Consider the following 23,916-nt stretch of genomic DNA (forward strand, 5'->3'; position numbering starts at 1 on the left):
ACCACAGTCCAGGGGGCAAGATTAAGATGTGGTATTTGAGAAAATTTGACAGAGGCACTCAGTCACCCAAAGTTACGTTATCAGTTCCAATGAAAATTGACCTTATAAAATAATTTAAAATAAAAATATGTTTATCTTAGTTTTAATAATCTACTTCATTCGTAGCTGCGATATGATAGTGATGTCAAAGTGACGTGTCACAATAGTATATTATTATTATTATTATTATTATTATTATTATTATTAAGAATTCCACCATAAACATGATCCAACAACGTCTACCGAGGGATTGGATCAGTTTAGTTTGTGATTTTGTGTAGAGGAGTTCGAAGGGTTGTGTCAATACGCTGGGAGGTAAGAAAACTGGTGACTTGCAACAGTAAAAAAAATAGTTTGTCAGCATTCTTTACATATTTGTACTTATTTAGTGATTTAAACAAACGAAGTTACACTGAGACCGACTTTGTACACAATTTATTACAACATTAAGAGCGTGAACAGAGGTTTGCTTTGTTTAATGAATTCTGAAGATTAGTGAATTTAATTAACTGAATACTGGCTTGTTACGAGTTACTACAGCTGAAGTTACAGCTTTTCTACGCAACAATAAAGAATTCATAGCTTCAAAACGGTGTCACATACGGATAATGTCTATTTACATTTATTGTAAACGAACAGATCTATCACCTCTTAAAATCAAGGTACAGACTGCAAAGGGTGTCAAGATTATCATCTCAACTGATTTTAGTTTTCCTTCTTAACTTCTTTTTAAGATTCAGTTTTCACATGTTAGTGGAATTTCGTTGTTGTTGGGTTTGAGGTTTGCTGTTCTGCGAACACTGATAATGAGAAAACAATACGAAATACAGCAGTCTACGTGTTTTACTGCAGTATAACAACAAATAAAAAAAATTGTATATTTCGCCCGCATGATGGAAACTGAAACCTTTTGGTATAAAAATAAACTGATTAAATAAATAAATTCCATTCATAAATTGAAACCCATTCAAATTTACAAAATAGGCCTCCAATAAATGTGGAAAACATTGCTATGTATTCTTTGCTATTGGCCTACTTCATTATTTTATAGACACTATTGATGTGCTTGCGTAACAGTTACTTAAAATTTAAATACAATAGTTCTTGTGTGTTTAGCTTGCATGTCAAACACCCTTACAAAGCAGTCTACTTCTCAAAAAAAATCCAGTTTCAAATACGGAAGAAGCGTACGAGAGGTACCAACCTTAAAAATCCATACATACTTCGAACCACATAGTGTACAAACTTATAGAATTGAGAATCCAGAAAGCAATATTTTGCATCACAAAGAGGCATTTCATAAACTTACCTGATCGTTACAGATGTGAAATCGCTTGTACACCCCTACACACTGGCTCTTCATGTGTGGCGTATTGTTTCCAGGGTTATAGAATGCATTTTCCCCCGCGTCAATCACCACTCGGCGTCGCCGTGCACCCTCCACTCTGTAACACAAATTTTGTATTGATTACTTATAGAATCTATCTGTGCAAAGGAAATCTAAAAAATACAATAAAATAAAGAAAACTGGAACTGCAATAATTAGCATACCGATATTAATGTAAGCCTATGTGTATAAGCTCTGGTCCCTAAAATGAGACACTTAGTAAGAACTGCTGATTAGTGACCTCTAGATAAAAACTTAAGATATCTGTAGGGAATGCAGTATTTTATATTCATAGCCAAATAAAATAATACAGAAGTAAACAAAAGGAAAATTCTAAACTAGAAAATAACAATGAATAAGTAATTATTATGCATGTACGATTTAAAACTACAATATTCGACATGGTGAGAGTTTTTAGCATTTGCACTGTGTCATAGGTATAGAAACATCCAATATTTCGGGAGTAGGGGAGACTGTTGTACCTTTAGCATAGTGTACCTTTGAACATGTTTTGTTTTTAAATTTTTGCTGCTACCTAGAGGACTCAAAATGAAGTAGATTGTAGAGAAAGCCGCTAAGTAGCTCTGGTCGTAGTTTCAGTCTGATTTACTGCAAAGTGTGAGTTTCGTGGACAAAATAATATTTTTAGTACCAAAAGTAAACATTTCGTTCATTGCTATATGTTTTCTAACACAAAACCAAATTTTATTTGTTAATATCTTTCAAGTACGGTGTGTTCCCTATCATCTGGTGAGTAATAACATATTTTAATTTCCATGATTTTTTCGAATCTCTAATTTTGGGAGCCATATTTGTTTAAAAGTGCACCCTATTGTACCTTTGAACACAAAACATCTTGCACCTTGGAACATGTTCTAAGGTACACGATACTATTGGTTTTTATTTTAAGATCATGTCACGAAATAAGTCTGGAGTTGAGAGGCCCCCAATTGATCCGGATGCCTTGAAGAAAGCTGTTGAAGCAGTTATTGCTCCTCCAGGAAATAAAATCTCAATCAGAGAAGCCTGCTCTGGTTTATGATTGCAAATACATTTTAAATATGATTGTCAGTTTTTACAGCTATATTCCCACCTATATTCCATATGTTCCAATTTACAAGAGGGTATGTTCCAAGGTACATGAACCTGTTGTACCATTGAACACAGTACATATCCTTTCATTTTATTTTTTCCATCCTTAATATATCTGTAAAACAGGAACATACACACAGGAAGTTGTAAAGGAATCTTCAATAATTATTTCAAGCATTTTTTCATTTAAAAAATTTCATTTCCCAAAATTAAAAAAAAATGAAATGTGAAAAATGTTTAAAGGTAGGCCTACAACAGTCTCCCTTATATATTGGCTCTTCATCATGGAAGGCAACGAAAAGGAACCACCACTATTGGATCTGTTACCAAGAACTGTTCTCCAGAAGAAATGATAGGTTGCAACACACAGCTCTCGCTTCCTTAAATTCGCTATAATGGAATTGCTACCTAACTTCGAAACATTGAATACTTCTGATTCTATGACTCGATTCAAAAAGTCAATTTCTCACACCATCACCAATTAGTTTTTTTTTTTTTTTTAACTGATGGCGGACACTTGACTTGCGTCGTCCACCCAAGCGTCCCAAGTAGTGGAGGACGCTTCGAATTCAGCCGCAGTGAAGGCGTTGCCCTTTGTGCACCATAGGAGGTGAACTGTGTAACATCCTATGATTATTAATGGAATAATAGTGGAATACCGGTAAGATAAAAAGGAGTATCCCGCGAAAAGACACAAATTCCAATTAGACCCACCGGGATTCCAACTCGGGTTACCAACTTAGGAAGCCGATGCGCACCATAATCAATTATAGAATTTTAGAAAATATGCTAAGCCAAATGAATAAGTGTGTCCAACAATTTTAACTGTCAGTATTTCGTGAGATCGTAGCATGTCTAAAATTTCTAATGTTGTGAACGACGTTGATACTAAATGAATGAAATAATATTATGATTAGGCTTATCGTTTATTTCACCTATGTGACCCCGTATGTGAGTGACCAGGCGTCAGCGTAAAATACGGGATTGCAATTAGTTACTTGCTACGAGAATGTTCGCCGTACAGGTGGTGTCTTACAGAAGATAATAAACAAAAGTCCCATTTCTGTTGTAACGGTCATAACTAGAGCTAGGAATTTGAAAGTCATTTTTAGAGTTGATTTCAGATAAGCTGAAGTTTATATTAAATTATAGTTGTGTAGTTTCAGTCTACAACTTGGCGATCTATATTGATACAGAATTAATTTTTGTGTTTTATTACATTGCAAAGTTATATTTCCACAAATATTTTAGACTTATTTAAAAAGTCATCTACAGGTGGAGGACACAATAAATGACACATTAAACACAGGTGATACACAGTGAAAGAATGTTTGTGCATATTATAAAATTGATCATGTATAAAAACATTATAAAATTATATGTGAATACTAGAGTGGTTCTAACTCATTTTGGCATGCAATAAATAACATTTAATAAAACTTGTAATATGTTAAAATTAGTCTTATAATGATGACCACACTTTAATTGAGTCATTAAATATTATACGAGTATAACCAATTTAGGTCATGTTGTATGCACATATTTGAAATTTAAAATATTTATAAGTTTAAAAATAGAAGTAGATATCAGTTAGTGATACTATGTTCAGATAATAAAAGTCTTCCAATACATGTAAAAAGAGCCGCTATATCAAACTTTCCTAAATTATACAGACAAGGGATTAGGTTCTATTTACCAAAAACTGTATTTTATACTATTGAGAGACTTGGTTTTTTTTTAAGATAAATTAGTAATGAGTAATATTACCACAGTCTAGTATATACAGTCACGAAGTTTATGAGGGTACTAGGAACAATAGACTGTGCAGTACTATTTCGCATTGTCTGTAATGAGGCGATAGTAGCGATCCTAGCGGTTAACAACATGTTCCATATCTTAAAGCTTCATTGCTCATGTAAGATCTATGGAATAAAATAAATGAATGAATGAATGAATGAATGAATGAATGAATGAATGAATGAATGAATGAATGAATGAATGAATGAATGGATGCATATTTACTACGTATTGAGCTTTGTGACTGTATAGACTGTGATATTACTAAGATATCATACCTACTCAGCTTTAACCTCTATAATCTGAATTACTTGCAAAAATTCTCTTTTTTTTTTTTTCTTAATAGGCCTATTCTGAAAGAATATCAATATTTTGTTTCTTTTATATCTGTCCTTAGACAAATAATAAAAGAGCAAACAGAAATAGGCCTACCCTGAGAAAACTGTCTTAGCTTTGGCCTTATCCACCATACATTACACTTAGATTTTCCATATTGTTGACTCGGATCTTCAGTGTGGAAAGCCACTCAGCAAGATCTTCTGGATAAGACTTTAAGATGTTTCAGTTACTAAATAGTTGATAAATAGTAAAATTTGATCTAAAAATCGGACTCAACATCGTATTTGTTCACTAAACTTTTCACTTGATTACGCTAGAATATGAACTCTAATCTCGAACACAGGCAACGCTGCGCCGACAACACGTCCTTGTCATTTAAATGTGACTCTGGATCGTACGTAATCTTGTATTCCGAAGCCTTTTAGTATAAAAGTCACCGTAGAATGATGTTTTGATATTTCAAATGCAGTGAAGAGCTTATAATGAGCGGGCGATTGTTGCACCACGTCATTGTATTACTTTAATGCTTACTTCTTTATAACAGGAAGTTTTCTTTGTTAAGTGGTTAGTCTGTGCACGTTGTATGCGACTTAAAGCCTAAATAACGTGGCAGGTCTCTGCTGTATCTCATCGCCCTACACAAGAATTGAGCAATTAATAAGCCTAGAGCACATATCCAACTCTATAGTGGGTGACGGAGTCAGTGATAGCACTGAAAATAAATTAAAGTTTAGGTTCAGTTCATGAATTCCAAATCATATCTACTGTCTCATTTCTTTAACCCTTCGTGAGATAATGGCGCGGTACAAAACTGTCGCATAACATAAATAGCATTATTACTTGGTTGTTCAGTTCTTCTAAAACGAGTGTATATGTTGATATAGCATAGATATTAACAAAAGGTTTGATCACAAAAGTTGATACACATTATTTAGAAATGGAATGTCTTTTCCATTCACTGACCAGAAATTTAAACCTCTGATTTAAAAGACTGATTCTTATGAATAGTATAAAAGAAGGGTTTGTAACTTGTGGTTCACAATTCTTGCACCAAGAGTAACTTTTTAAGAAAACGCAGGGACTTACGAGATGCTCAGGCGTGGTACGAATCCAGCGTGAGCTCATAATATGTATTTATTCATTATTTATTTATTTATTTATTTATTCATTTACTTATTTATTTATTTATTTATCTCGTCTTTGTGAGATTCTTTGTTTTCTTTCTCTTTCTTTCTTTCTGTATTCCTTGTTTTCATTTTGGTGTTGCGTCGTACAGATTCTTTTTCGATTTTTAACTACAAAATTACATTTTTTACGCATTTGTCACAACAACTGTTACAATTCACGCCACTCTTGTAAATCCTTTAAGACTGTACATTGGGATGCATAATTAAATTGTAAAGAATCAAGTTCCTAAAGTCGTATAGTACGTAAGAATATCATTTTTAGTTAAAAATTGAAAAATGAAATGTGTACAAAGGAATTCACAACACATTTTTAGCTTCAGGACACTAGCCAATTAAAGAAATTACACTTCTGAATAGTTCATTCTCTATTTTAAATGTTTTTTTACCTTTAAAACTAAAGAAAAAAATATTTTACTAACAACTTTAAATTAATGTAACTTTGAAAATACTGAGATTAGGACAAATGTTTATATGACATTTTTTTATTGCTCAAAATGTCTTCGGAAATAAGCTCCATAAGTGACAGTAAATCTTCATGAATCACTCTGTATAGCATATTTTATCTTTTTTATTGTCTATTATTTTTATACTTTCTCTTCTCTCCATATTTCTTTCTTTTTATCAATCCTTCATGAGTATGTACCGTACTTAGGTACTTATTCATATTTTCTATGAAATGAAGTTCCCTTTGCCTCCTTTTCTTTATTTGTATTTTCCTTTATTTTTACTTCTGCACTTTCTTCTTTTTTGTTGATTATTTCTTCAGGATTGTCATTTTCTTTCTCCTCTTTTGTTGCTATTTCTTTTTCCCTTTGTTTTGTTGTTTTATTTGATTTCATTTCTCTTTATAACAATATGTTATCATGCATTCATTCACCTCTTCCTCTCTGTTTTCATACTTTTTTGTTCTTCCTTCTCTTATTTTATTTTAATCCTTCCATTCTTTTTCTTGCTTTGGATCATATCTTTAACAAACTACTCATCCATCTATTATGTTAGCTGTAATGAAGATTTACTATAAATCTAACGAAGGTTGTATTATCAGGGATTTTATTGTGTGAAAGTTTTACAGGTCAGTTCAGGAGTAGACCTACTAAATATACAGTGAAATTCACAGCAAAGACCACTTCATACCGACTGAACAGGAACGGAACGCTTGAATTCATACGTACTGGCTACGTGTTAACATTCCTGCAAACCACAAAAATCAAGGCTTAGGACATGAAACGTACCGAATGCAAATTTCGTAACATAAAATTAAGAATTTATAGTCGGTTCTTGTGTCCAGATACTGTATACATAGTACAAGCACATAGGCTATAGTAGAGGTAGATGACGTAGAAGCTATTTTAAAATTCTCGGGTGTAGACGTGCCTGGAGTAATGGAAAGAGCAGTCCAGTTCCTGGAAGATCGCTCTTGTTGGGTCGCGACTTGTATGTCAGCTGTTTGCAAACAACATAGCATCGCACATGCAGTGCCGAATGACAAATGCTAGGGAATTGTTTTGTGTACCAACATCGCGGCTGCTAATTATATCTTTTTAATTCATTTTGTGCATTCCATTTTCTCTCCTTTCGCTGGAATATATTAAATAATGCTTTTAGACATACATTCGTGATTTATTTTCTGCCATATTTCATAATGCAGACAACTAATAACGATCTTAAAGCAATGCGCTATGTCTTTCTAATTGTTCTAAAGAACAATCACTAACTCATGCTAAACTATAATAATATAATAAGCCAGTTAACAAGTTAATGTTTCGTTTTTTATGTAGAATAAATATTTCTCTGCACCGAGTATTGGCACCCGTTCCGGGATCCACTGAAAAGAAGTGAAGAATCATCACTCTTAAATATTGGTCTTTCTTTTCTTGATTTTGTTTTATTTTGTCGTTTTAAAAATAGGTACTGTATATAACGATATTCTATGAATTATGCGATTTTCTAGCGTTGATGGAGCTAGTGATAGCAAAATTGTATTTGGAGACAAAAATTCAAGGGCTCACCATAGAATTAGGCGTTATTCGTGATATACGTTGGGAAATAACTCTCGTTCTCTCTCTAAAAATAATAAATAAATAAAATAAATAAGTAAATAAAAAATAAATTATTGAATAATTAAATAAATAAATGAGTAAATGAACGAATAAATAAATAAATAAATAAATAAATAAATAAATAAATAAACAAAGTAAAAGGTAAACGAGGAATGCACATGCAAGATGCAATAGGTTTAATGCTTAGTATTGGAGAGGATAGTTCCTTGGCGGATTCAAACTCGATTTAGCCCAACATACCAAGTTTTAATATAAACTTAGTCGCCGGGTTCGAGTCCCTGTCAGGTCTGGGATTTTTCATGGAAAAATCCATAGTGACGCTTGTGGCGGACAAGGTCGCAGTTGGGTTTTTCTCGAAGTTCTCCCGTTTTTCCCCATATTAGGCATCAACATCATTACGTCACCATTTCGTCGTCATTTCGTAACATTCCTCGATCGCTGGCATATACAAGCAGATAGGTAAAAATAATCTGAACAGTTAGTGTCTTGAGTTTTTTTCTTTTTCAAATTAACCATGAATTTAAATTGAATAATTGTGAAAATCGTTCAATTAAATCTTGCAACGTAGCGCACTATCGAGAGCGTGAGGGGAAGGTAAGGGATTGGCGGCACTCTTGCTCGAGTTATTGCAGTAGCCGTAATGTTGCCGAAAGCTTCATAGAAATATAATGATTTCCTCTAAAACGGTGAATGTTAGAAAAAACTTATTCAGATTTTTCGAATGTGTTCTCATGATCTAATACCAGTTTCATTTTGGTGCACAGATTACCTTCCATCCTGTATATAACTATGTAAGTTTATTTAACAGACCCTACTAAGTCTTGACTTAGTGTCTGCATGCGTTTTTTCAAACGAACACAAGGACGTCAAATTTATTTTATCAGTTCTTGTCCTTTCTGTCATAACTTGTCATTTGGACTTAGGCCAGTTTTGAATCCACCTCTTCGTATGTGAGGATCAAGATCCTTTAACCCATGAAAGTGAAAGGACATTACTCCTAGTGAGCTCTTCGAGAATTGTATTACACTGTTGTACCGCTTTTCGGGCCCCATGCTGCACTACTGTCGCTATTATGGGGTTCTATTTTATCACCTTCATCATAGATAATCATAACTGGTTAGATATGACAACGCCAATCATACATATATGTTTGTAATCCTTGAGTTATAGCAACTAGAAATAAAAGTTTTAATTTCAAATGAATTTAATTTCCTTTTTAATCCAGTATAATAATGCTAAGCAGAACAATCACTAAAGAAACTGACGATATTTTTCAATAACCACAATCTAAAAATATAGTCTGACGTACTCATAGAAGGTTCATAATCTTGTCTAGCATTGCCCTAAATAAGTTACGTGTGTTTTATAATATATTTGTCTTATTTATTAATTTACTTACATCATCGTTATCTATCTACGTCGAAATAAATTATTCCAGATAAAAATTAAGTTCTCTCGAAGAATAACGGTTACATTTCCGGAAGGAATTTTTATGTCCCACTAAAAGTCTCTCTCTTTCTTTTATGATCTGTGTCGGTATTATGCCCTCCAATGTAATTCCGACACGAAATCAATAACCAAGGCAAGATAAAAGTCTATAAAAATAAAAAAAATACATAAACGACTATAAAATTATCTGCAAAAAAATCTATAGCTTTATCCATTTTGTGTTCCATCAATTACTATAGACTGCTCACTAACCCAAAATTACTATATTTTACGCCTCATAAAGTGCACCGGCACGTTTATTATTTTACGAATACACTGAGCGGTGCTTAGCAACCAAACTGATTACAGACCAACGTAGAAAACAGTTGAAAAACTACGAGCAACAACACAATTCGCATGCCACGCAACAGTTCACTGTATATTGCCGAAATGATTCAGTATATACATAGTTGTCAACATTATATTGCTCAGTGGCGTTGTTCTGATACTTTATGTGATAATTACAATTATTTATCAACTTTTCACGTCACGAAGCAATAAAATTGTTATTAGACAAATTAATTAGATTGGGTTTGTTCGGTCATATTATTTCAAGAAGGTAATTAATATTACTGACAACACGTATCATGAAATTATATAATAATGTAGAAGCGATTGTATTACATGGTGATAATGAATGCAGCATTAGAAAAGCAGTGTGTCCCGATAAAAAATATCCAACGGTATCCAAAATAAAAAAAAATATCGGAGAGACAGCCACAAGTTTTATGCGTGAATACGTCAGTGATAGAACTGGTGCTGAAGTAAACGTCAGCAGTGACAATCAGCATCTCTTTCTTTCAGATATCCTGAAAACTCGGTACATCTTTTCTGTACTGGGACTCCTGGAAATAGCCATCTTGTATGAAGTGAGAGTAAACATGTTGGTTGCTATAGTTACCATCGTACTCTATAGTTTGCCATCCGTTCCTTATATTCCCGACCCATATACGTCTAGATTGTGTATTTTCTCTTCACTCAACTTCACTTGCCAATTCTTTTATTGCAACTTGCAGACTTCCCATTGTTGCTAGTCTGATTCGTTACGAATCGTTTTACACTACTACGAATGTTCTATCGCTTCGTATTCTCGAGTTACATTGCCTCAACCCAATTCGTTCCTCGACTTCCCCCTCCCGTATATCACTAGATGATGTCAGCCGCTTCAACTCAAGGTCATATTGGACACACTGAGTCAACATCTGTCGATCACCATTTACTTCATTGGAATATGTCATGTAATTTAGAAATTACAGCCGCGACAAAACTGGTTCGAAAATTTGTCGGTCGACTTTTTGGGATGGCGTCTTGTAGTACTGGACTGAACTTAGAGACGTATTCACGTCAAAAAAAAAAAAGCAAACAAACAAAATAAACTTTCTCCATCTAATACTGCGTTTGTTGACACAGAAACGGACGCTATTCCGTGTGAGAGGTTAATGTCCACACTGAGTTCTAAAACGACGCTGAACAACCGCAAGGCTTTAACTAGACTAGCCACAATACGCTGAACGACCTAATAGACTAATTCGACTAGCCACAGCCACAATACGCTTACAACCTTGTCCTGCGGTGCTGAAACTGTTTACTGAGCTCGGTCATGGTTACCAAATAGCGCATGTCCTTGAGTGAGGAGGTATCGACAAAACTTCGAGAGATTTCCATTGTGATGGCCTAAACCTGGAGTGGTTATGACAGTGTCCTACAATACCTGATGCTTTTTATACCTTATATTCAGGCACTCGGTATTAAAATATATTTACGCGCAAGCTAACTCCTATATTATTATCTTCTCTAATAACTAGAAGTAAAAATTATTTTTCTTATTGTTGGAAAGAAGTTATAAAATTATACAATTTTTTGGTAAATCGCCGATTTAAAAAAAGGCATTTAAAACTAGTGGCTCTAGTTCTTTAGAAATAGCGAGCCGAAATTATTCTGTACCTTATTTGACATTTAAATTACTTGCTCCCCTGCACATTGCATGGCCTTTTGCATTGACGTTTTTGTCAAGACGTAATATCTCAACCGAACAGTAGAAGTAATACACTAAATAAACTCTTCTGATCAGGACCCATCTCCAGCTTGTCTTACGCCAGAATTAACTCGACCTCCTTTCTCAAAGTAATACATTCTGGACTACAGCCAGTGCCACCGTTTCTGGCGTGTGAAATAAGTAATGAGAACGTTGAGAGCGAGTATCTTATCTTTGCCACAAAATACGGGCGAGAAAGCTGACAACTGTGAATGGCAGATTACTGACTTACAAGCTGTTTAAGAGGTGGTACCACTCTCAGCCGAAGTGGCAACAGGTGCCACTGACTGGACAGTGTACTCAAGGACACACCCCAGAAACGCGAACTGCGAGTGTCTTGTCTTTGCCTCAGTGGGCAGATTGTTGGGTAGTACCGTTCTCAGCTGCAATGGTTTTTTACTCAAGAACACGCGCCAAAAACGCTGGTACTGACTATACTACACGCTAAGGATCCTATTTCCCAAACTCCGGGATTTTGATGGGGCTGGACACAATCACCTAGCAAACCCTAAATCCAATGCCGTCATCAGTAACTCATTCAATTTATACCCAGAATGAGGATAACACGCATACGCCTTCTCCAACCACTCTCCAAGTCAGGAATACACATTCCTCTAACCCGCCCTTGGTTAGAATACTATCATTTCCCATATTATGCCCTCAGAGTTCACCGGCCATATCTCAATACAGTCAGCTTACAGCCAATTGGCTAGTCTCCCAAATTGAGACAAATCCTGCCTGTATTTTTCTGTAGTGTTCCTAAGGTAAATGTTGGGATCGACCCTAAAAGAAATTAGTCACGGACCTACATACTCTCTGTAATACATTTTGGAAATTTTCCAAATCGAAGCCTTGGCTTTCGTGCGGGCGAGTTTACTCGATCGTCCAAGGGCTCGGATCCCTTCAGCAGTGCTGCAGACTGTGTTTTGCGACATTCCTTTCCCTTATATTGCGCCTATGGGTTACATCCATTTGCGGTTTTTTCCTTCAAAATTCTCTAAATTTCTTCGACGGAACGGTGAAAGAAGAGTGAGAAAAGTGGCCAATGGTCTTGGAGCTCACATAGATACTTCCTCACAGCTCCAAACTCCCTTGCAAGGAAACTCAATCGTGTACCTTTTAATTGTCTTTCCTTCAATTTTCTCCTTTTGAGTTATCAATTCATTCATTAGATAGAGTAATTTTTCTGAAAAATCTTTTATCAGTTAACACTAACTACAACAAAATCACTATTGTTTGTTCCGATTTAGAACAGTTCGCGATTGCATGCTGTAGCAATAATAAATGGAAACTTATTAATTTCTTATTAAAATTTTAAGAGTTTCCTTTGTGTCCAAATGTTGTCAAAAAAGTACCTTTATGTTTAAAATCATTTTAAGTGTAATCATTATACTTTTTAAATCCTGGATAAAATGCGAAATTGAGCACAAAATGCGAAATATATGTATTTCTGCGAAATAAGAGGGCAATTACATTTTATGAGGTATTTTTGTGTAAAAAAAAATCAGAATCTATGTAAAGACCAAACCACACAGAGTTTCCTCATTTTTTCAAATAGTTTGGTCATTTCTCCATGTTAGCTTTTACAGCATGAAAAGCAAAGAAATATGATCTACCTGAAACCCATTTTGTTATCTGCACCATAATATGGAGTTTTCAATTAATCTGTCTGGTGCTGGTAGTAGAATATTAGCTCACTGTGTGACCTCTCTAGGTCCAGCGTTCACTCACAAACAAGTTGACTGTAATCGAGTAACAAAATTACTCGGGATAAAATCAAACCATACCTTTTGATATAGTCTTAATGTTCACTGTTTCACTATCATTTTATAATGTTTCTTTACTTATTTATCAATTTAAGACGTTTAACTGGAAATGCTGTCTTCCACTGTGGAGTAACATCACGTCTGACCGTGAATCGACCGGGCCCGGGTTCAAATCCTGGTTCGGACAAATTACTCGTTTAGGTTTTTCAGGAGTTTTCTCTCAATCCATTTAAGAGCAAATGCTGGATAACTTTCGGCGATGTACTCCGAACTCATTTCGCTGGCATGATCACTTTCGTCTCATTCAGATAATCATAGCAGTTGATAAAGCATCATAAAATAAACCAAATAAAAAACTGGAAAATCTAGAAAATGCACCAGTTAACACATTGATGACATTGAATTTCTACCACCAAATTTCTCATAAAAACGCTCCAATCCAAAACGCTACAAAATGTTAATTTTTAACATTAAATTGCTATAAAATCCTAAATATGATTTTATGCTCGACCATGCCGAAATGTAGTAATTATACACCTGGTAGCAGTCCTTTAATGCATGTCATTAAAGTACACCTATTCATTAAAGTTCAGGTTTACGATTATTCTCGGATATGCAATCGAAAGACAACTAGGGAAACGTTACGGAGGCTGGAAATCCAATACTGTCGCAGAAGGTTATGTTCTGTTACTATAGTAATTAGCGTTAATTGTAAATAATATTCAAATAAATTCAATTTGTCATCTCGTTTTTCAATTCTAAATCAATTTCCAGGTTATATCAAAATTAATGTTCATGTTATTCTCTAGATTATATCAAGGTCAATGACATACGTTCCTCGGAAAAAATCAATACTTTCGCGTCTGCGCACATCTCACAATTTAGGTCAGTTCCGCTCATCACTTACATAACCATAACATGAATACTTATGAATAATTTCTAGTTAGAAATATGGTCGAGCATAAAAAGTCATATGAAACTTGTCTATCATGGTAATTAAGACGCTCGTATGAAAATTATTAAACTCGCTTGCTCTCGTTTCATAAACAAACATACTCGCGTCTTAATTACTACCATTATAGGCTCGTTGCATAATGTACTATAAAAGTCCTAAATTCTTTATTTTAAGCTGCTAAAATCTACCATCTCTACTAATTCTCTATGATTTCTTGAACGGAGAATCGGAGTCATGCTGGTCACAAGTAACAGGAGCTCCATCGTATAATTATTTATTTACTGCACTTCGAAGAAAGGACCGAAACAATGCAACAGTAGTAGTAGTAGTAGTAGTAGTAGTAGTAGTAGTAGTAGTAGTAGTAGACTAGTAGTAGTAGTAGCGATACTTTATTTAACGGCATCTTAAACTGCACAGGTTATTCGTTGTTGAAATTTAACGTGGGCAAGAAAATGACAGTCAAATTTTGCCTGAAGTTCTCGATACAATTTTGTTTAAATCCGTTAAGCGACAGCCATAGAGAATCTGCAGTCCACATGCCTCAGCAGAGGTGAACGGTTATTAATCAGTACTGGGTTAAGGCGTATTTAGCACAATCATTCTCCCGGCTGTTGTAGCTGGTTTTACAAACCGGATATCGCTACTTACTGTAGCTCCCCAAATTCATCACGATGATGGTTGCGCATCGGTCTCATACACTGACAGAAATATCATAGGGAAACTTTCTTTCCAACATGAAGAATCGAACCTGAACTCAATCCATAATGCTAGGCCATGACGCCTTAGGGCACGCAGCTACGATGCAGGCATATCACATTATTGTACGTGTCGTAAATCTACAACACGAGACACACAGCTTCACTTCCCTCCCGCAGGAAGTCACGCTAAGATTTTTCGCGATTTAAAATCCATCGCCATCGCCAATGCCGGGTTTCAATTCGTGGACCTCGGATACGACAAGCACAATAATTATTATAGACTACGGAGGACGATTATCAATGTAGAAAAAAATTCTCTACTTGAAATAAAGGAAAATAATAATTAATAATATATTATATGAAGTGTTGCCAGGCGACGCCACTGATATAAAGTAACTGTAAAGGCCAAGAGACGCTTTTCGCTCTTCTCTTTTTCAACATTACACCCGAGTAGCTGCACGATTTAACATTTTGAACTATGATTACTCTTCTCCTCCTGGAATTTAATGTAGGATAATTGGCATCCCTGTAATTGCAAATTTGCAAGGAAAAGAAACAACGAAGTAGAAGGAGTTTATTTATCTTCTATTTATAGTTCATGAATTTGCTCACTCGATACAATTTACTATTAAAGTTTTAATTAAATGGAATGGCCGCCCATGTTTTTACAACGTCACAATAAAAAAGTGATTCAAGACGTGTGCAGCAACAGGTTAGACGTGTAGCTATACATTATAGCAACCATGTGATTAACACATGTGAATGCAATGTGCACAACAATCACTACTGTCTCAGAACTCCCATTTCTTAGGTGGAAAAGGAGTCGTCAAGTTCAGGGGTATACAAAAATATATTCATTAACGACAATATAAGAACGAAATAACAAATTTGTACTCAATTCTTATTGAAATTCTAACACTTGAACTATTGTAACAATTGAGACTGAGTCTAACCTGGGAGATAGATATTTTATTGCACATTCAATGTATAATTATTATAAATACCTAGGTTTTGCAAACCTTGAATTCGCATATATATCAACGCTGATATTACCTCGGCAGTTGCGAGCGTCGTTAAATAAACCATATATACAGGGTCATTCACGACGATTTACCGTTCCTTACGGAGCTTATTTCCGAAGACATTCTAACCAAAAAATGTCATATAAACATTTGTTCTAATCTCAATATTTTCAGAATTACACTAATTTGAATTTGCTTGTAAAATACCATTCTTCTTGAGTTTTAAGGGTAAAAGAATATTACAGATAAAGAATGAACTATTCAGGAATATCATTTCTTTAATAAGCTAGTAATTTGAAGCTAAAAATGTGTTGTGAATTCCATGGTTGCTTCATACAGATTTTTTTAACTACAAAATTACATTTTCTTACGCATTTATCACAACAATTTATTGTTACTAAATCTTGTAAATTCTTTAAGACTTTACATTAGGATGCTTAATTAAGCTTAAAAAAATCAAGTTCCTAAAGTCGTATGATTTGTAACAACTTTTTCGATAAGTGCATAAGAATGATGTCAATTTTAGTTAAAAACTGAAAAATAAAATTTGTGCAAAACAATCAACAACACATTTTGAACTTCAGAACACTAGCCAATTAAAGAAATTACTCTTCTGAATAGTTCATTCTCTGTTCGTAATATTTTAATACTAACAACTTCAAATTAATGTAACTTTGAAAATATTGAGATTAGGACAAATGTTTATATGACATTTTCTGCTCAGAATATCTTCGGGAATAAGCTCCGTAAGGGACGGTAAATCTTCGTGAATCACCAGGGTGATTCAGAATTTATGTTACAGAAGAATACGGTTGATAGCCTATAGAGTACTAAAACAAACATTTTTCATTAAGTAATGTGTGTCCTATCTCGCACCAGAACGGCGCTACACTTGTTTTAGTCTATAGTTTTTGTAGGAATATTCAGTAGCTAATGTTTTTTGCATATGAGTAAAAAAAATATTTTAAATGGGAAACAACATCGAATTTATGGCTTTTTTTTTTTAGTGAAATAATACCGAAATTATTGAAATTTATATTCCGAAATTTAAGATTTTATTAACCATGAAAGAGAAATTATTATTATGATTATTATTATTATTATTATTATTATTATTATTATTATTATTATTATTATTATTATTATTTTTAATATATTACCACCACCAAACAACGGAAAGAACATATCAAGGTATACATACCAAAACGTTACTAAATATTTATATATTTATGATGGGAATAATCCTATTCATTATTTCAGAAGTATTTCCCTTTTTCATTTTCCTTTTTTCAGAGAATTGTTTCACACAAGTTCATCCAAATTCATTCGGTTTAATAATGTAACATTTGTAAATTTACTTATTAACAATTTGTTACAGGAAGATAGTCAATATAGGTTACTAAAGTCGAAATAAAATGTTTACTTCGTGTAGTCCTTTCATCCTGCCATTAAACAATTTATCATTGGTTTCCACGAAACCTGCCTTCATTGGCTTCAACAAAATAATGTCCAGTGAGCTATTTAACTGTTTAGCACCTCAATTCCTTTTATTGCACAGTCGATAGTATAACTGTACAGGCAATAATACCGATATTATAATTCCACTCCCTTTGACAGGATTTCAACCACATAAATCTCGTATCTATAATGGATATGTAATCACTCAATCACATAAGAAAAGAAGCTTTGCATATAGCGTCAAATGTATAGAGGCTTAAATACAAAATGACAAAGACATCCTATTCACCTAAAATTTTAATAGCTTCAAGTTATGTGCATATTACATTATCATAAGCTTACACCGTTAGATATCTTTGTAGGCTAGGCTATTAGTTAAGTGATGATGAATAATGCATTGAAGTCTGTGGTATGAGATTAAACTTGCATGCACTCGGAAGATCTAGGAATAGTCTAGTTTTAGCTTAGAGCTATGCCAATTAAAACGTTACTTTACATTCCACTTCCTGGACAGCTTCCTTTCGGCTATGTTTCATTTCTGCAATGAATAGTTTCTTGGGAGACAAGATATAATTTTAACACCCGCTATTTTGACGTAGGTATGAAGAGAGATAATTTTTAAACTCGAGTCAGAAAACTGTTTTTGAAGGACACTGATAGAATTGAACTTTTAAAGGAGTAGAGAATCTCGGTCATAGCGTATTTCGAAATGTCTTACAGTTAGAGATAATATATAGTTAAAGATGATGTAGAGCAGTGACCGTCAGTACTCGCCGAAATGGGTAACGGGTAAGCAGTGCAACGTAATATGCCCTGTCGTGCAGCAGGAAGAGGGAGAGAGCATACCCGCCAGCAGCGTCGGATGCACCATAGTGCAGTCTCTCATCCGCGGGTAATAGACGCTAGCCCGAGGGTGCACTGCGCTAATGACCGCTAATGTAGAGTAATGCAAGTACTTTCAATTTTGACACTGATGATAAGAATTGGTGGCTATACTCGGAAGAGGTGTGAAACAATCCGACAATTGTCAAAACATATAATTTTTTTAAGAAATCTCGTATACAGTGTGTCCGTAAAGTCACAGTGGTGTTTTACATTATTATAAAATTGCAACGAAATGTGAAAGACATCTGAAACACTCACTAAATGAAAGAATAAAACTCAAAATTTTTACTCTGTTTTCACTGAAAATTCAAGCTATTGCATTAGTGTTCAACAATGATGTTTTCATTTATAAGTACATATTATCACGTTGTGTCGACGATGCTTCCAGTCGTTTCCCTTTACTTCGTCGTAATAGTCATGTTTCCGCCCCCCCCCCATTAAATGCCACACTCCCTATAAAGCACTTCACTGGTCTCTCTATTTTTCAAAGGTACGAAGATGATATTCCATTTTCTGTTAAAACCTTCTTTGCCATTGCTATCCACTTAACTCTTTTAAGACTCTACATTAGGATTCAAAATTGAACTGTAAAAAATAAAGTTGCTAAAAGTCGTGTGATATGTAACAATTCTTGTGATAAGTGTCTAAGAATAATGTAATTTTTAGTTTAAAATTGGGGAAAAAATTCTGTACAAAGCAACTAAGAAATTAACAACACATTTTTAGCTTCAGAATAGTAGTCAATTAAATAAATTAGCCTATACTTCTGAATAGTTCATTCTCTATTTGTAACATTCTTTTGCCCTTAGAACTTAAGAAAAGAGTTTTTTTTAGCAACTTCAAATTAGTATAACTCTCAAATTATTGAGAATAGGACACATGTTTATATGACAGTTTTGCTCAGAATGTCTGCAGTAATATGCTCCGTAAATGGCGGTAAATCCTCGTGAACCACCCTGTATGTATAAACTGACTGAATAATAATAAAAACCATACGAGATAAGACTTAATCTAGGAACTTCGTACAACATTTTGGGACAATTCTCATGTTGCAAAACAACGTCTAGACACTTAAATTATCCATTAAAACCCAAACAACATCTTGTTAACCTGCAGAAAGGCAAGACATACGAGTCTGGGAGCATGACGTTGGGAACATGTTGCATTACGCCTTTATCTAGTGTGTAAAATACAACAGGATTTTCTGCAATCTGCTTGTCTATCTCTGTTCGGCACCTTCCTACCATCCCCACGGCAATGTCTGATAAAATCATGCGTCAAACACTTTCCGATACCACGAGACTCGGTGAGTCGTTATGTTTCCCTTTGATTACACGTCGGACAGACTTACAAACAATACGCCGGATAATTCCGCACCTCGAAAACAATGGTGATCATGTAAGATCCATTAAAACTAGCGAGTGCATACTGACATGTCGTAAGGCTCCCATGTCTTTACACTACAGGGTAACTCATAAGCAACATCCCCATCCTACTGTTAGGGGCAGATTGGAACTTTTACTAGCTAAGGACAGTAGGCCTAAACTTTACGCTAGCAGTTTTCGTTAGCTCGGCCCTACCTATCTTGCAATAAGTATAATTATGCGGTTTTCATCATTAACATTGAGACATAAAAGAGAACTAACTTTCCACAAAACCAGGTCGATAAATATTACAAAGGAAATGCGTTGCACATAAATCTAGTTGTCAATAAAAGCCATAAAACACTCCACAAAAGTTTTAAATGTAGCGTAGCGTATTATATTTTTACTAGCACTTTAAATCATTCTACTGCTTTTAACGAATGCATGTCAAATACGTCATACCTTACATTACAGTAGAGGCAGAAAGATGGGCAACTTCCTACAAATATCGTCAAGGTACTTTAGGTTTCACATACTCAGACAAGTCGGTAAGTTACGAATTAAAATAATGACCTATATATTTTAAAGAGGCGCCTGAAGATATCACCGTTAGATGTCAGTATTATACAAGTATCAAAGTGATCGATGTACGCACAAGCGAAACAATGTAGCAGCAGCTGTAAAATGTCGGCATCTCTATACGACTGTAACATCATCGATCAGCGATGTTATGTAATTTTTCTGAGCAAAAGATCTGGCAGAAAATGATGTTCATAAAGAAATGCTGTGCGTGTATGGTGAGCATTGAATTGTCTATAAATTGGATGCAGAAGTTCTCTGAAGGATAGAGAAGTAGCAATACCGAGTCGGTCGGTCAGTGGAGATTGACACAGAGTTGAAAGTGCAACAGGTTGACAACGTGATCAGAGCAGACAGGATGAAGAGGACGATATGCTAGCCCGGATACTCACAAGTGATCAGTTTTGGGTGCATCATTACCAACTCGAGACAAAATGTGCATTAATGTAAGGCTCAAGTAGGCAATGGTACACTGGTGTAGAGGTGGCGCCATCCTGCAACTCCTGCTTCTTTGTTTCGAGAATACTAATATCTACTGGCGAAAGCTTCGGGCGCCTCATTAAAAAAATGTAGGTCGCTACTTCCTTCCCTTTCATAATTAAAATAATTTAAAATGTTTATAGACCTACTTTTATTACAAAATAGAGCAAAATATATTAATTTTATTGGTCGTCATATACTCAAAAGTGATGTTACAAGCTTAATATGATCTATTTACATCATTGTTTTTTATTTTGAAGCAAAATATTTGAATTTTACTGGACATAAAATGTATAAGAGTTATGTTAATTGTTTCACAGACTTATCGATAAAATAGTTGCTGAAGCAATATATTTAATTTGTGTACGTTTAACTAAAGACAGTATTTTCTAAAGTAAGTCTGTCATTGAACTTCTTTATTAATATGTTGCAATTTCATTGCTGCCGTGTTTGACGTTGGTGGGAAATAATTGACACTCTGAAACAGTTGAAAGCCATGTTAAAAACACTTTTCGCGCTAGTGTTAAATGTAGGCTACTTTTCTCATATTACCGCATTAATAGTTAATTTTTAACACACTTGCCGTCTTTTAGGAATGGCTGTCTAAAAATATTGTTTTGACCGCAACCCCAGATCACATATAGATTGCTCATTTCTATATTAAAATCGGTTGCACTTCGAAGAGAACAACCGCCAGGATCGCCACCCGTCCGCCGTAAACAAACACGAGATGGCAGTACAGTCGCTAATGCAATTCAAATAGGAGTTATGACGTGACTCCTTATGTACTAACTAGATGGCAGCATAGTAAACCTGACAAAAGTTGTTACCGTCAAAACCTATAACGCCGAGCAATCTGGGTATATATGATCTAGCCCGAAACCTATGAACAAGAAGAACTGTAGCTTAATGGTTATGTAAAAGTATGTATAATATAATATAATATAATATAATATAATATAATATAATATAATATAATATAAAACATAACATAATATAACGTAATATGACATATTATACGAAGGACCAAAATTGATATAGAGGGACATATACGTATTAGAACTTATATATATATATATTATATCGGACTTCAACTATCTTGAAAATTTCATACCAAAAATAAGAAGAATCTAGAATTAGACAGCTATAATCAATTAAATGCCATAATCAAACGAAATTTCGGTAATCCATGCCTGCTGAAACAAAATAAATATGACTACATATCATTACTCCCAAACCCACACTTAAATATGGCAGTGAAGTATGGGTCTTAAATCAACGCGATAAGAAGCTGTAGGCAGCACATATGATATTCCTGAGACTACTTCTAGGTTTCACGAGATTGAACCACAAACGAAATTCCGAAATTGGAAAACAATTAAAAGTTAATAACTTGATAGACGAAACCTTAAACTAGCAAAAAAAAAACTGAAAAGAATATGTTAGCAGGATGGAAAGAAATAGCATTCAGAAATTAGCAATGCAGTATCAACCATAGGGAAACAGGGACCAAGGAAAACTGAGACGACGTTGGATACAAGATCACCTTGCATTATAAACTATAGGCGACAGTTACTTTTACGAATGTTGATGATGATGATGATGATGATAATGATGATGATATAACTATATGATTTGTAATATAATGTATAAAGCCTATAATGTAATATATAGCATAATAGGAGAAATAAAACTGTCCCTTTTATTTCACATACCAATATAATAAGTATTATTATTGTTATTGTTGTTATTATTATTATTATTATTATTATTATTATTATTATTATTATTATTATTATTATAATCATTATTTCAATGATAATGAGACTTCGATGTTGGCCCAATGTCATGACATTTTTAGTGAAGTATGGTCAGGTTAATACGAGCGGTTAGGAAGGTATCTCTTCGCAATCCTGAATGTAATTTTATTATGGGCTCATAAAATTTCAATAGTTTTTGTGGAGTAAAATATATTTTGAATGGAGAAAATCAATTATTAATTAAAAACCAACGAGACCTATTATCTGTGATCCATTAGTCATTCATTAATTCCATTCATTAAATAATTCATTCACTTAATCATTCATTCAACAATTCATTCATTCACTCATTCATTCAATAATTCATTCATTCATTCTTTATTTATTCATTCAGTTATTCATTGAATTTGCAATATCGTATTAACTTCATTTTTTGTTTGAGAATGTGTCGCCCTCTCTTCACTCCGTCTGTATCTCACACACATAAATAGGCCTAGTAATCACACGCCCACACTCGCGCACACGCACGCACACACGCACACACACACACACACACACGAACTGAAAATATTACATTGGAAAAGAATTTGGAAAAATTCTTCCTTAAAATCTTGCATGGTAACTGTATTCACTTCTATTAAATTGACTGCTGTGAAATGTGAAGTTTATCCTTTACTTTTTCACAGAATAGCGCAAAATTCTAGTTAAAAAACGAAAAACAAACATATGTATTAGCAGATATAAGCGCTCTAACAGAAAAGCATACTTAGAAAACAAATGGGTTATACCTTGCCACCATCACATCTTATTAGAGTCTAAAACAGATGGACCTCTAATTCGCTCGAGGTACATTGTTAAGTCCAAATCTTTATCTATCCGCAATTCATTGCTACTAATGTGGTAATAATAACTGCGCATGCCCATGTAACACCTGTTAATATTACACTGCAATTTCACAGCGGTTCCCTCTCTAACTTGACCTGCAACAAGGCTACGCCAATTCGCCGCCTTATCTCACATCAGGAATGCAATACGATCTCCGCCATAAATCATTGGCCCATTATGAAGAAGCTCTGGCCTGCACGCAGCTGTTGGTATTTCTGTAACTGGGTGTTCAACACAAATTTACCTCCAAGTCCATATCAATTCTTTTATTCTAAAAACATGTTTAACACGAACTTTTTTTAAGGCACCTTCACCTTTGAATCATGTCATTTATCCAAAAATATTTCAACTTACATTTCTATCTGCAACTTTGTTACTTTTGTCCAAAAATATTCTCTCCCAATAACAAGCTATATAAAACATGTCTCATACGGGGTTGAAGGTGTCCAATAACAGTAACGTCACAGATTAATGCCCGGTTTCTAGAAAGACAGTTACCTGACATACAGAGTTACCTATGATTTAACGTGCTGATATGTTTAAAATGAGTTTCCGAAACAACAGTATCGTCATTTTTATAGTTATCTGTGCTTCAACTGGTAACTATGCCTTGGCCTGTAGTTACCTGGCTGTTAGTACT

The 23,916-nt window shown here is 34.4% G+C and overlaps 1 protein-coding gene across 1 annotated transcript in view; it reads right to left on the minus strand.

The window, feature by feature from the left end:
- The window catches only part of LOC138692748 (papilin-like), a 713,385-nt gene that overhangs the window by 25,469 nt on the left and 664,000 nt on the right, over positions 1-23,916 (minus strand). Inside the window, exon 4 of the mRNA XM_069815941.1 lies at positions 1,349-1,484. Coding sequence (XP_069672042.1) covers positions 1,349-1,484 — 136 coding nt within the window. The remainder of the gene's footprint in view (positions 1-1,348; positions 1,485-23,916) is intronic.

This window comes from Periplaneta americana, chromosome 17, assembly GCF_040183065.1.
Source record: "Periplaneta americana isolate PAMFEO1 chromosome 17, P.americana_PAMFEO1_priV1, whole genome shotgun sequence".
NCBI classification, from domain to species: Eukaryota; Metazoa; Arthropoda; class Insecta; order Blattodea; family Blattidae; genus Periplaneta; species Periplaneta americana.